This window comes from Bufo gargarizans, chromosome 1 (genome assembly GCF_014858855.1).
Source record: "Bufo gargarizans isolate SCDJY-AF-19 chromosome 1, ASM1485885v1, whole genome shotgun sequence".
Classification (NCBI taxonomy): Eukaryota; Metazoa; Chordata; class Amphibia; order Anura; family Bufonidae; genus Bufo; species Bufo gargarizans.
The window spans coordinates 166,839,236-166,854,395 of record NC_058080.1 but is presented as its reverse complement, the minus strand read 5'-3'; the positions used below and the strand labels follow the sequence as shown (position 1 = coordinate 166,854,395).

The following is a 15,160-nucleotide window of genomic DNA, read 5'->3' as shown; positions in this document are numbered from 1 at the left end:
CAACATAGACCTATAGCATAGTCTTAGTTGTATCTGTTTGTAGGAAATCCAGGTGACAGGCAATATGGTTGCCATTAGATCTCCCATAAAGGCTCTTCCCCATCCTTCCCAAAGTCTGAGAGGTAAAGTTTCCGGCCGCATAAATCTCATCTTTATGTAGCTTTGTAGCTCTTTGCTTTAAAAAAAGGTGTAGGAATTGTAGCTATGGCCATTTTTGTTACCTGCACTGAGTAGAATGATGACAGACAGGGCCGGCTCCATGTATGTAGACTCTAAATGGAGGCCATGTCTACCCCATCCTATGCCAACCAAGTGTAGAACATGCTATGTGCTGCCAAGCTCAGTGGGCCCTGGCATCTGCCCATGTTTACCTGGTACTGACGCCAGACATGAGGTCAGCTCAAGAACTTACAACATATTTTATTTAAAAACGCCAGTGTGCTTCCAGAAAAGGAAGCGAACGTGATGTTGATATTTAATTTGCCCCACTAATTGTAGAAGGATCTGTCATCTCTGCTAACATACCTGAATTCCCCATAATATACCAATTCTGGGGTATGTTTTCTTAGAATGCTGGGTTGTACTGTTCCTCTGTTCTTTCTTCTAGAAATGTATAACTGGCTGTTACCATTCTTCTTGTCCTTGAGGTGTATCCTGCGCCTCTCTATATTTTGGCACTTGTTCAGCAATGTCGCTGGTTAAGACACACCCTCAACGAGCACACAGTCGACAAAATATCTACACATATGTTAGAGGAATACCAGAGGAACGACACAACATGGAGTCTAGGAACAGGAGTATGCCAGGAGAGGTGACAGATTCTCTCTAACTGTGCACTGTCCCCCAGTGCGTGCCCCCTCTCTTATATTATTCTGCTTTGGCTAGTTTCACATCTGCATTAGAGCTCTCTGGATCCGGCACAGCCAGATGTTACCGCTTGCCCGCCGGTCCCCATTGACTATAATCGGATCTGACAAAGATCCGGACGCTATCTGGCAAAAACTGCTGCTCGCAGCTCATAAGCTAAGGCCTGTTTGGCATCTTTTAGAGCTCTCCGGCAGGCTGTTGCGGCAGAGAACAACCTGTTGGAGCTCTCTGGATACGGCATAGCCGAATGTTACCGCATGCCCGCCGACCCCCATTGACTATAATGGCATCTGGCAAATATACCAGGATTCAGCTGGACAAAAACCTCTGCGTGCAGCAGTTTTTGTCTGGCCGAATCCCAACATATTTGCCGGGTAGAAGATGGATCTTTGCCGGATCCCATTATGGTCAGTGCGGGCTGGGGGCGCGCGGTAACATCTGGCTATGCCAGATCCAGAGAGCTCCGTCAGGTTGTACTCTGACGTAACAGCCTGCCGGAGAGCTCCAAACCTAGATGTCAAAGAGGCCTTAGCTAATGAATTATACTTTCCTGCGCCCAAGCATGCTCACATTGGCAATCTCCATCTGCGCAGATAATAGGAATGTCCACCATGAAACACGGTCCAGTAATTTAAGGCTACATGCACATGACCGTATCTGTTTTGCGGTCCGTATGGCATCCGTTTTTTTTTTTTTTTTTGTGGATCCATTGTAAAAATACCTATAGACATGTTCTATCTTTTTTGCAGGGCAACGGAATGGACATACGGATGTGGATAGCACACGGTGTGCTGTCCGCATTTTTTGCGGACCCATTTAAATGAATTGGTCCGCATCCTATCCACAAAAAAAATAATAATAATAATTGAACTGACACGGAAACAAAATACGTTTGTGTGCATGAGGCCTAAGGCCAGGGCTACACGGCAACATGTATCACGTGAGTTCTTGTCGCAGAAAAGTTTTGCAACATTATTTATAATGATCAATGGTGTCGCACTGCACATGTCGCCATGTAGTCCTAGCCTAAATCTCTGCTATTTCTGATCTCACTTGTACAGGGAGAGGTGGAATCAATGATTGATGGTATTCTCTGTGTAGGGGTGCATTCACATGACGGCATGTATTTTGCTGTCCGCAAAAAGTACAGATGACATCCAAGTGATGTCCGTGTTGCATCTGATTATTTTGCAAACCCATTGTAAAATTGCCTATTCTTGACCTCAAAACGGACAATAGGACGTGTTCTATCTTCTTTGCGGGGCTGCGGAATGGACATATGGATGTGGACAGCAAACGGTGTGCTGTCCGCCTTTTTTTGCGCCCCGATTGAAATAAATAGGTCCGCATAAAATCGGATGAAGAGCAAAAATATGATCATGTGAATGGGGCCTAAATGTGTATAGAGAGGTAACTGCTGATAGTAGTCAGTTGCTGATAGTTGTTCACGGAGGAATGTTATCAGTGATTCATAAAGGTGGATTTACATGGCCTCATATTCAGGCGGATTATTGGGAACGAACGTTCCTGCTTACCTTCGTTCCATACAATCTACCTGTCTCTAAACGTGCCACCTATCACCCAATGATCTAGCAAAACACTCATTCATCGTGCAGATACACAAATTATCGTGTCTGTGCAGATCGAGCGGTCTAAACAGCGATCTGCTGCCCAGAAATAATGCAGCTGCATGAGGACGAGCTATCGCAATAGCAATACCTCATCCTCATACTGTGGAGGAGATTGCTGCATTTATATGCCCTGGTCTCCTTCACTGAACAAGCAGCCGACTGTCAAGAAGTAACACTTCTGCTGTGTAAATGCACCTTAAGTTTGTATACGGAGATAGCTGTCGGTCACTGATAAGATAGGCCCTGTGTACAAATGAACTCGGAGAGAGCAAAGACATAAATGTATGCATTACACGTTTTGCTGAATCTTTTCCCACAAAGTATATATCAATCTGCTCTGCTCCTCCTGCTCTATAACATGCTGCCTGCAGATTGCACCACATTTCTTTGCATTTCATCATATACCATATATCCTTAGGGATTCTGTTACTTCCCTCAAGTGCTATTAGATGCTGGTTACTGCAGCGCTGCTCCCATTCATCTCAATGACAGCAGCGCTTCGGTAACCAGCTCTGGCGCTAACTTCCGGAGAAGAACAGCTGATGGCAGGGGTGCAGGGTGTGGGATAGGCCATCACTTGTAAAATCTTCAGAACCCTTTGTGGTCTAAAGCTAGTTTCAGACTTGCCCTTTTAGATCCAGCAGGCTGTTCTGTCAGATTTCCGACACTGCCAGAAGCTACTGCTTTGCGTCTAGCCCCATTGACTATAATAGGGTCTGGCGAAGATCCGGCCGCAACCCCACAAATATGTGCACGGCTGATTTAGTCTGGCCTTTTCTCAGCATATTTACCGGGTAGCAGCTGGATTTCCGCCGGTCCACATTATAGTTAATTGGGCCGACGGGTATCCGGTAGCGTCTGGCAGTAAAAGATCCAGACAGCCTGCCGCAGATGTCTAACGCTAGTGTGAAACTAGCCTAATTCATTCAGTGTTCGCTATTTCATTCAGTTTTTGGTCAGTGATTTGCATCAGTGATTGTGAGCCGCCAAACTCAGAAGTGGAGTCTACACAGCGATAAGATGGAATGGAAAGATTTCCTCCTGTAATGTGTTTTTGACCTGCTCCTGGTTTGGCTCACAAGCACTGATAAAAATCACTGATCAAACACTGAAGTGTGAATGAGGCCTTAAAGCAGGGCTGGCCAACCTGCGGCTCTCCAGCTATTGCAAAACTACAACTCCCAGCGTGCCCAGACAGCCTACAACTATCAGTCTACAGCATAGCATGGTGGGAATTGTAGTTTACAACAGCTGGAGAGCCGCAGGTTGGCCAGCCCTGCCTTAAAGGGTCACTGCGTTTTCACAAAACTTTTCATATATAATAAAGATGGCTCAAAGGTTTTGATCGGTGGGGGTCTTAGTGCTGAGACCACCACGTTTACCATAACAAGGAGAGAGAACCGCTTGCATGTCATGCTGTCTCTCCTCACAGGGACTATAGACTTTCTGTTGTCTCACGTTTTTGAAAACTTGGTGACTCTTTAAGTATTTTTAGTTTAAGGGGAAGAATTAAACAAAAGTAGAAATAGAAAATAATATATGAGAAGGATATCTTCCCGGTGTGTTCCTGCTGCCTCCCGGAGTGCTATCATGTAATGATCATGGTTTAGTGTACGTGTGAGAGCTTGTTGTATTCGATGTACAAAGTTATATTGGTGCTTTATAACTGCTGGGTGACTTCATGTGACTGCTCCATTTGGACGCTGGTACACCTCATTAAAGGGGTTGTCCGGGTTCAGAGCTGAACCCGGACATACCCCCATTTTCACTCAGGCAGCCCCCCTGACTTGATCATCGGAGCAGTTCATGCTCTAATGCTCTCCTTTGCTCTGTGCTAAATCGCGCAGGGCAAAGGCATTTTTGGAGATCTGTTGACGTACCGGGCTCTCCATGGGGCTGCCAGGTAGCCTGGTGACGTTACCGGCACTGATGGGCGGGCTTTCGTAAATCAGCTAAGGCAACGCTAAAGCATGCCCATCAGACCCGGTGACGTCACTGAACACACTGCTGGGCGGAAGCTTCCGCCCGGTAGTGTGTGATTGTAACTGCTCCGATGCTCATGTCAGCGGGGATGCCGGGGTGTAAATGGAGGTATGTCCGGGTTCAGTTCTGAACCTGGACAACCCCTTGAAATTTTTTTGGGGGGAGGGGGGGGGGGGGGGTCTTATATTTTAATGGCATGAATATTGCTGCAAACTGTTATTTTTGTATAAAAACATTCTGGAAAGTCTCCTGAAGGATCTCTGAATGCAATCTTGAACTGAGGTCTTATACATAGTGAAATACGGGTGTATTTTATGTCTCGCACATTGGCTGATATTTTCACCGTAAATTCTGTCACTGTCAAATCAAGGCATGTCTATGAAGTGTCCTATTATTCCAGGCGCAGGGTGTTGTAAAGCACCTAATGGCGGCATAATGGGCTGTAGCCATAAATAACTGTTTGCCGTATTTACTTCCACCCTCTGGGGCTCTGGCTTGAGGGATGGAACATTTTCAGGTTGTATGATATTTATGGACATTATGCCAACCGTTGAGTTATGATACAACAGACCTCCCATAAATTACAATGGCTGTGTGCAGTGGGTCGCTCCTGTGTCGATATACACATGTAACCTAACGTGGGAATGATTTATTATTGACTTTTTCTCGCTTTATTTAGCACTAGTGACTTCAAAGCAAATTGCTTGTCTCTTTTGAATAGTTTTCTTGTGGGACCCAGTGAAAGCTATAAATTCTGTGCATTTCACATAGTGTTCAACGAATAACTGGCAGCATGATCCCTGGCGGCTCATGGAAAACGCATGTTCAGGGGTAGCATAGTAAGGTTTTAACTTCTTCGGGCTAGAAATGTCATCGACATTTGGTTGAATGTCCATCAGCCTTTTTCCAGGGTACGCAGGACTTTTTCTTCTGTTTAGTGGAGAGGCAATGTGGCACCAGCACTTTGACTATAGAATTGAATGCTGAATAATACAACTGTTATTTGTGTAGCCAGGAACACCTTTTCCTCAGACTTGCTCTCTTGCTATCTATAAATCTCTTGAGAACAGTGTGTCTTTTGTCAGTCCTCCATTACATGCAGCCATCGCCCTTCGTCAGCAGTGATTTAACAAAGACGTCTCTGATTGCTGCCCTGGTGTTCATTCTAAAAGTGTGTAGGGCAAGATGAATAGCGCGCTGGTACTACCACCGAGAGGCTCTGTAGTAACTATACTGTCTGCGAGTGTACCAGTCGGTGGTCTCATTGACAGTGTCCTTTCTAAGTCTCAATATGCAGGGTATAGTGTATACCACAGTTTGGTGTAGTGCAAAATACTAACTGATCTACTACATAAAACCTGTCTAAAAGATTAGCTGTTTTCGCATCACATAACTGCTTAAAGGCATTCTCTGAGGCTTAATACGTCATTGAACGCATAAAAAAAAAAATTGCCGTCGTAACGACATATAAAAGCTTTTGGTCGGTGGAGGTCTCAGAGCGGAGACACTCACCGATCGTTAGAACAAGGAGAGAGAAGTGCTCTCGTAGCGCACTCTGTCCTCACTGCAGGAGACGGGTTCAATACAAAGTTTATGGGCCCATTTTGATTGTCTCCTGCAGTGAGGAGAGCGCTCGCTATGTGAGCACTTCACTCTCCTCATTCTCCGCACTCAGAACCCCACCGATCAAAACCTTTGATATGTTGTTGTGACATAGCAAAAGTTTTTTGAAAGTTCAGTGACACTTTAAAAGGGGTTTCTGAGATTTTTATTCTGATGACCTATCCTCTAGATAGATCATCAGTATCTGATCGTGGGCACTGCCGCCTTCTTGAAGCTCACCAAGTACAGCGTCGTACATTGTATAGCGGCTGTGTTTGGTATCGCCCTCAGCCCCATTCATTCAAATAGGGCTGAGCTGCTCCATGAATTTGTTGTCACTCAGCCTAGTAAAAGCAAAGAGAAGTCTGCGGAGCTCACAGGAGTACCGGTGCCTTCTCAACAGTTGTCGGACCTCCATCGCCTGTGCCTTCTGAACCAGATGTCAGACCCCACCGATCAGATACTGATGGCTGATACTCTAAGTTTTAAAGAGGGTAGTACTGCAATACCCAGGCACAGCCACTGCACAGTGGATGAAGCTGTGTTTTTCCAGTGCCAGAGTCATTACAGAGTTGGACCCCACAGATCTGATATGTATAACCTATCCTAAGGATAGGTCATCAGTACTTAAGTTCTGGCATACCCCTTTAATGTTCTTATCAGGCCTTCATAACTTGAGTCTTTTTCTAAGGGGTTGTCCCACAAAAAATATTCTACAGTTTTCAAATCAGCACCTTGATCTAACTAAATAGGTTTATAATTACATGTAATTAAATATTTGGATACTGAGCTATTCAATGAAATGTATCTGTATAGCGACACGTGCTCTTTGTTTTTTTTTTTCTTTATTTCCTTGTTCTGCTCACTGAGAAGGCCACACATGCTCAGTTTCATCCTTCAACTGCCTTCTGAGCCGTGATAGGGAGAGCATGGACACGCCCCCTGAGCCGTGATAGGTAGAGCATGGGCACGCCCCCTGAGCTGCAGCAGAAAAGACACTCCCCTGAGCTGCCAGCTTGATATAAATCTAGCAGAGCAGTGAATGTGGAGATCTCTTGATCCATGTGAGGTGCAGGGCCGGTTCTAGCTTTGTTAGAAAGAGATCGTCGTGTACTGTATGATGTCTGATATTCATTTTTCATATTATTAATGAGATAAACCCTTTAAAGTGGATCTATTATTTGAACATGCTGTCTTGTCTAGAGGAAGCATGCTGCAAAGCAGTAGTCTCTAGCCTGTTGCCTACAACTGTCAGGGCATTCTGGGAAACTGGAGTAGTGATATATAGTTAGAAAAGATTCATTAGCTGGGCTTTGTGCATGAGCTGTATAATAAAGGTGCCCGTTCACTTTATATAGTTGTAGTCTGAACACTTAAAGGGAACCTGTCACCGGGATTTTGGGTATAGAGCTGAGGACATGGGTTGCTAGATGGCTGCTAGCACATCCGCAATACCCAGTCCCCATAGCTCTGTGTGCTTTTATTGTGTCAAATAAATGATTTGATACATATGGAAATTACCCTGAGATGAGTCCTGTACGTGAGATGAGTCAGGGACAGGATTCATCTCAGGTTAATTTGCATATGTATCAAATCAGTTTTTTTACACAATAAAAGCACACAGAGCTATGGGGACTGGATATTGCGGATGTGCTAGCGGCCATCTAGCAACCCATGTCCTCAGCTCTATACATCAAATCCCGGTGACAGGTTCCCTTTAATCGAATCGCTGGAAGCTATTTCTTACAGCCCTCTGACAAACACCCGCACATTTGGCTCAGCTTAGCTTGCATGTGTTGTCAATAAGTAGAGGGGAATAAGCTGCTATAGCAGCTAATATTTCTTGAGCCAAAGGAAACACATTAGAAGGTTGACCGTTCCCATCAAAATTAGTAGGTTCAGCCAATGTTCATGTAGACCAGGTCGCACTTCAGTTATTTGGTCAGTTATCGGGAGCCAAAACCAGGTTTGGGTCAAAAACACAGAACAGGAGGAAATCTTTCCATTATACTTATCTCTGTTTAGGCTTCACCACTACCTACTACTACTACTACTACTACTGGCCGTGTGCACCCCGCATCGCGCATGCGGACCCATTCACTTGAATAGTTCCACAAACCCGGAGATGCGGTGCGGAAGCACGGATCGGAACCCTATGAAAGCACTACGGAGTGCTTCCGTGGTGTTTATGGCCGTGCCTCCGCACTGCAAAAAAGTTGTGCATTCACAACTTTATTGCGGTGCGGTCCGTCGAATGCAAATCGCAGACACCTTTCAAGTGAATAGGTCCGTGATACGCATGCGGCTGCGCCAGGGTCAGTGCCCGTGCTTTGCGGCCTTAACTGAATTAAAAACCTGACCAAACAACTTAAGTGTCAGCTCAGCCTAAGGCCTCATGCACACAAACGTATTTGGTTTCCATGCCCGTTCCATCGCATGTTCGCATCCGTATGTCCGTTCCGTTGCCCTGCAGAAAAGATAGAACATGTCCTATTCTTGTCCATTTTGCGGACAAGTATAGGCATTGTTACAATGGATCCGCAAATAAAAAACAGATGCCAAAACGGATGTCGTCCGTATTTTTTGCAGATCCGTGTTTTTGCAGACCGCAAAACACATACGGTCGTGTGAATGTAGCCTAATGTGAATGACCATCTTAAGAACTAATGATTATATTGGATCCCATCTCCAATGAGATCAAGAAGCTTTCTTGGTATTGCCACCCAATATACAGTATGAACCATGCACTGAATCCCAGCTCACTTTTGGCCCAGAAGACAGTTTCATGATCTTTAAAGGGCTTCTGTCAGCCCACTAAACCGTTTTTTTTTTTTTTTTTGGTTAATAATAATCCCTACACTGCGAGCTCCCTATACATAAGCTAAATATTCATTTTGGTTCTGTAGATTTTGTTAAAAAGCTATTTTTATAATATGTAAATTACCTTGCTACCAGCAAGTAGGGCGGCTACTTGCTGGTAGCAGCCGCATCCTCCTCTCATAATGACGCCCCCTCCGCTGTGTGATTGACAGGGCCAGGGAACGGGATCGTTCTCTGCTGGCCCTGTTTGAATTCAAAATATCGCGCCTGCGCCGTACCTGTCTTTAACCGGCGCAGGCGCACTGAGAGGCGGCCGCTCTCTCGGCTGCTCCATCCTCAATGCGCCTGCGCCGGGTGTAGATGTGACGTCATCGGCGCAGGCGCATTGAGGATCGAACGGCCGAGAGAGCGGCCGCCTCTCAGTGCGCCTGCGCCGATTAAAGACAGGTACGGCTCAGGCGCGATATTTTGAATTCAAACAGGGCCCTGTCAATCACACAGCGGAGGGGGCATCATTATGAGAGGAGGATGCGGCTGCTACCAGCAAGTAGCCGCCCTACTTGCTGGTAGCAAGGTAATTTACATATTATAAAAATAGCTTTTTAACAAAATCTACAGAACCAAAATGAATATTTAGCTTATGTATAGGGAGCTCGCAGTGTAGGGATTATTATTAACAAAAAAAAACAAAAAACGTTTAGTGGGCTGACAGAAGCCCTTTAAAGGAGTATTCCAGTTACATCTAGTTAGCCCCTAGCCACAGGATGTGGATAACTTCTAGATTGGTTGGGTCCGACCTCTGGAACCCCCACCAATCATGAGAATGGGGCTCCTGAAATCGGTCTAGCATGCACACCACCTGTCTATTCATCTCTACAGGGCCGTACTAGCGCTAAACTTGTCCCAGCAGTGTCGTAGAGATAAATAGATCAGCAGTGTGTATGCTCGACCAGAAGCTCCATTAAAAGGAACCTGTCATGTTGAGCATGGTGTCCGAGCGGCAGCAGCATATTATAGAGCAGGAGGAGCTGAGCAGATCGATATATAGAAAAGATTCTACAAAGCTTTGAAGTCAGGGAGACAGTCCTATCGGTGATCAACAGCCTTCCATCTAGGACGGTGCACACAGCTGTCAATCACTGATAGGACCTCCTCCTTGACTTCAAAGCCCCGAATGAGCAAGAAAATTAAGTGAATAATGTATTATTTAGATTTAATCTTTTTCCACACACCTCCTACGCTATAAAGGTTGTGAAGTTCAGAGATATTAACAAACTATCTCACTCCTGTCACCCAAGCCAACCTACACTCTTTTTACTTCAAAGTTACCTGCGCATCATCTCGTTTGTAGAGACATCCCAGTATAATTAGACTGCTCCGTCCTATTCAAGTGAATGGGGCAAGCAGTTGTAATTACACTGCACAGCCACTGCAAGTGCGACAGCACCCCGCTGATCTGATATTAATGACCTATCCTATCTCTCTTCTCTCTCTCTCTCTCTGAGATATATATATAATGTATATGAGAGAGAGTCCACAGTGCTGACATATTTTGCTTTTTATAATTATATATAATTATATATATATATCACTTTAGTTAGTTAGCCGCTTCAGTCTGTTCCGCCTCCCCTGCCTTGTTTGCTTTTGTAGTAAAAGGATCGGCAGGTCGGGTTGCCAGGACTTTTGTTCTCCAGGGAGATTAGTCCTACCACTGGTATAAACATGCTTGTCTGAAGTGATCCTGCATGTTTATGAGGGTTTCACAAGAGATGGCTCTTTACTGATCCTTGAGTGTTTGACCACATTTAGGAAGCTAAACTATTTTATAGAACTTATAGAACAGGTCATTGCATCTATTCTGTTGATATACTCTACAGCGTCTTCACGGTAATGTCTGTGGTAAGAGAACGAAAGTCATTGGCTTTGCCTGGAGATATTTCTAGACTGAATGAGCCAGAAGAAATGTAGATAGTATGAGACTGTGGTAATTAAACATTTGGTAAAATGAGGGTGTTGATAAAGGGGTTGACCAACTTTAGGACACATGGACATCGTGGAGAGGAGTAATCCACTTAGAGCCCCATTCTGTGAGCCAGAAAGAAGAACTGCTCTGCAAACCTGCCGCGTCCGTGGATGGACATTCATAGAGCCATTTTTCACTGACCCAGTTTTAACACGTCCCCTTCTTAGGCTACTTTCACACTGACTTTTAGCCAATCATATAACTGAAGGGTATCCTTACGACATTAATTTGGCAGATGTATATCGGGATGGATGCCACAGCCTCAACTATATGCAAAAAGGCAGATCCATAACACTGCTCCCTGCCTTACTTGCTCCTGACTCCTCCCCTCTGTATCGTCCTGCCAGCCCTGTATCCTTGCGGCGTCATTCTCATCTCCATTCATAATCTAGTGCCTGTTCGCTTCAACGCCGGGTCTGGGCATGCACAGTACATTGCCCACTGTGGGCAAAGGCATACCGATATGCCGTGCGCATGCGCCAGTTACGTACATCGGCGGTAAAGTGCACAGGCTCTGGATTATGAATGGAGACTAAAATGACACCACAAGGATACAGGGCTGGCCAGACGATACAGAGGGGAGGAGTCAGGAGCAATTAAGGCGGGGAGCACTGGGCACTTGCAGCACACTCTCCACCCCTGGGCACTTGCGATGGGTAATTTGCATATTTTTAAAACTTCATTTTAGGTACTTTGGAGGCTCTGAAAAACTAAACATGGGTACCATCAGTGTTATGGATCTGCCTCCTACAGAGCTATATCATCAGTTTAAAACATGTTATGTAGGTGACAGACTCCCTTTAAGAGGGCCTGGATGTATTTCTGGAGTGTAATAATATTACAGGCTATAGCTACTGGAGATGGATCAGTGATCCAGGGAGTTATTCTGATTGCCTGATTGGAGTCGGGAAGGAATTTTTCCCCTAAAGTGAGGAAAATTGTCTTCTACCTCAGTTTTTTTTTTTTGCCTTCCTCTGGATCAACTTGCAGGATAACAGGCCGAACTGGATGGACAGATGTATTTTTTCAGCCTTATAAACTATGTTACTATGTATAATATGATGGAAAAATCTATCCAGCCAGCAAAGGAGGCAATATGGACAATTCCAATACATTAGTAAGGGCCGTGTATTAACTTATTCTACGTGATAAATGCCATCTGCTGAAGCGAGGCAATCCCTTTAAAGATAGGTGTATGCTGATAGAGGTTTTGGAGATGGGAGAAACTGCTTCCCAGGTGTCCATGTTGGTGACAGAGCTGGTTAACGTAGAAATCAAGGTACGGTAAGTCGCTTGTTCCTCATAGCTGCAGGCTCATGTAATGGTTCCCATGTGTGCAAGTTTTTAAGTGTCTTTTTTTTGTTGCTAAAGGTCATCTTGCAGTCTCCAGTAAAAAGGCTTTCCCACTATTTGGTATGTTACATCGATGACAGATTATACGCTTTACATTTAGCTGTGGTCATAGTAAATGATTGCAATCGCTCCTCTTAAATACTAAATAAAAAACAGTACTAGTTGTGTACATTTTGGCGCCCATACACCAATGCTTGTTTGGCCTCTCCGACCCCAATAAGAGGAAAAACCTACTGCCAGAAGCCACTGGTGGCAGCTTATCTCACCTGAGAGCAAAGGGATTGGACATTGAAATTCAACATGCTCAATCCTTCTCTCCCTCAACATTAGACTGTTGACCAGTCCTGTTGAAAATGGCGGGTTAGACTGTCTGTGTGGGAGCCCTTATTGAAACCTATCCTTTGTATGAAGTCTGCCTTGAATAGGGATGATCTGCAATGCCAGACACAGCCCATCTGCTAGTGTGTATTAGATATGCCCACAATGGTAATGGCAAATCCTACCAGATGGCGCGCTACCTGTGCTTGATGCCAGAGGCACCATGTAGGTGTAGAGTGAAGGTGTCAGGTAATCTCAGATACAATTGCGAGGTCAGATATAAGCCTAATCGTTGTTTCCTATTAATTCTGATGGTGGCCAATCTCATTGAATTTCAGAGAGGACTAAACCTTGCAGAGATTCTGAGTCTCAGCATTTGTGTATGCATAATTTCTGGAAAATTAATGATCACGGTTGAAGCTTTGCTGCTTCTGAACAATGGGCTAATACAAATGGCAAGAGAGTTGAATGAAAAGTAATAGGAATTCATTGGGATAATCCCTTGTAAATAATGGAGCTTTGTGTGATCTTCCCTGCTTTGTACTAAATACTGTACGTAGCAAATACATTTCTGATGTGTGCTGCTGGTTTTCCAAGCTTGACTTTGAATATCAGGACTACACTTCGGTTCCGGTAAATACGCGTGCTCCTGTGACCTAGTCCGATGACATTTATTGCACTGTCAATAGGGTGATGGCCGCATACCTATCCTTCCTGTCTGATATTTTAGGAGTAAAGAATATGCAGAAATGTGATACCAAAAATAATCCAGATACTGATTGTCAGTCTCCTGCAGGGAGGCTGAAATATGACTCATGCATTGCTTTACATTACCGTACATTGCACTGCTGATTTTATGCTGATCTGCCTTCTGTTAATTTGCACGTATGGGAGTCTGTCAGCAGTTTTGACCTTGCTAAGTTCCTGATAGCACTAGGTAGGAGTTAGGGAGGGCACTGCAATCATAACTTTTGTGGAGCCTTTGTGTGTAGTTTGAATATGAACTTTTATTCTGTCAGATTATGTTCCTGCAGGTGCACTGGAGGTGGAGCTTCACCAGGCAGTGCTCTCTGTATTTAGCTGCTTCATAGCCCCAACCCTCTGACAGGTATAGTGGTCTTCTGGTTGGTTGCTACAGCTGTCACTCACAGGAGGGGGGCTGTTTAGCAACTCAGTGCATGGAGCACTTCAGTGTATAGCTCCGCCTTCAGTGCATTTGCAGTGGCAGAATAAAAGTTCATATTCCCTCTACTCCTATGAAAGCTCCACAAAACATTGGTCCTGCTTTCCCTGGCCCCTACCAAGTTCTGACAGACTTTGTTATTGATGGCCTATTATCAAAATAGGCAATAAGTACCAGATTGCCGGTGCTCCGACACACTGCATCCCGCTGATCAGCTATCTCTTTGTAGGTCCAGAGCTAGATGGAGCTGATAACTGCAGTGCTGCTCCCATTAACATGAAGCAGTGCTGTAGTTACCAACTACTTCAGCTACACAGTGGACAAAGCTGCCCTGAAACAGCTCATCAGCAGGGGGGCAGGATGTTGGACCCCGCCTAATCAGTAATTGATGAACTATCCTGAAGATAGGACTGCTCTCATAGAAAAGCATAGTCCTGGCATCAGTTTTCCTCTGACTCCTGAGGGTAATAAAACCAAATCAATTCTTACCTATAGGAGCAGCTTTGGCATCTGATGAATCAGGTTTGACACCGGACAGAAATACTTTGCTGGTGTTCTTTTTTTTACCCGGCTATGTAGATGTACATCACACCTCTGATTGGCCTGTGGGAGTTTAGTCAGCGGCTAATCATGTACCTTTCAGTCGTTCAGCTCCTTGTTTCTGAGCGATTGCCGATGAGCATTCATGTGATTGCTTGGTCTGCCTCTCCTCTCTGATGGAGATGTGCTGCCAACGAACAGTAACTGTTGTACCCTCATAGATTTAGCAGTGAACAACAAATGAGAGCTCAGTCACTGCACACCTTTAGGGCACCTGGGTGCGGTTTTAGAAACAGAATATCTGGCCAGATTTTCGGCACCAGAAACTACATTCGATATTTGCATGTTCGTCGCAGTTTTGCCACAGATCTCACCCTTTGCAAAAAAATTGCAAAACAGTTGGCATGCAGATTTCTAAATCCACACGGCAGGTCGATTTCATGGTAAAAAAAAAGCGAAATGAACATGATTTGCATAATCTTTACATTGCTGGTGCTGTATTATGCAGCAGTTGGCAACGTGTGCAGGTGCCTTTGGGGGGTGGTGTCACACACAGCTATTTGTATCCAGTTTTTGAGCCAAACCTAGGAAGGCTCTAGAGTGGAATTAGAAATAAAGGAAGGACATATTCTTCTCCTTCCTGCTGGATCCACTTCTGGAGCTTCCAAAATCTTTGCTGGAACCCACCCTTATACCGGGCAAAGACCAGGATCGAACATCCGTATGAACATTTGTTCAGTTTCCTCATCACTCCATGTAATTGTCCTTATACTGTTTATTGCATTACAGTTAAAATATGGTTATCTTCAGTAGAGATACAAATGTATTGTGTGTTAGAAC

At 44.7% G+C, this 15,160-nt stretch overlaps 1 protein-coding gene across 12 annotated transcripts in view; it reads left to right on the top strand.

Annotated features, from left to right (window-relative positions):
* Positions 1–15,160, top strand: part of RAPGEF2 (Rap guanine nucleotide exchange factor 2) — a 246,713-nt gene that overhangs the window by 182,006 nt on the left and 49,547 nt on the right. For 7 of the 12 annotated variants that reach the window (XM_044299929.1, XM_044299985.1, XM_044299945.1 and 4 more), the window contains one exon: positions 12,298–12,339. The exons of the other annotated variants lie outside the window; for them this stretch is intronic. In XM_044299929.1, coding sequence (XP_044155864.1) covers positions 12,298–12,339 — 42 coding nt within the window. The remainder of the gene's footprint in view (positions 1–12,297; positions 12,340–15,160) is intronic. 12 annotated transcript variants of the gene reach the window in all.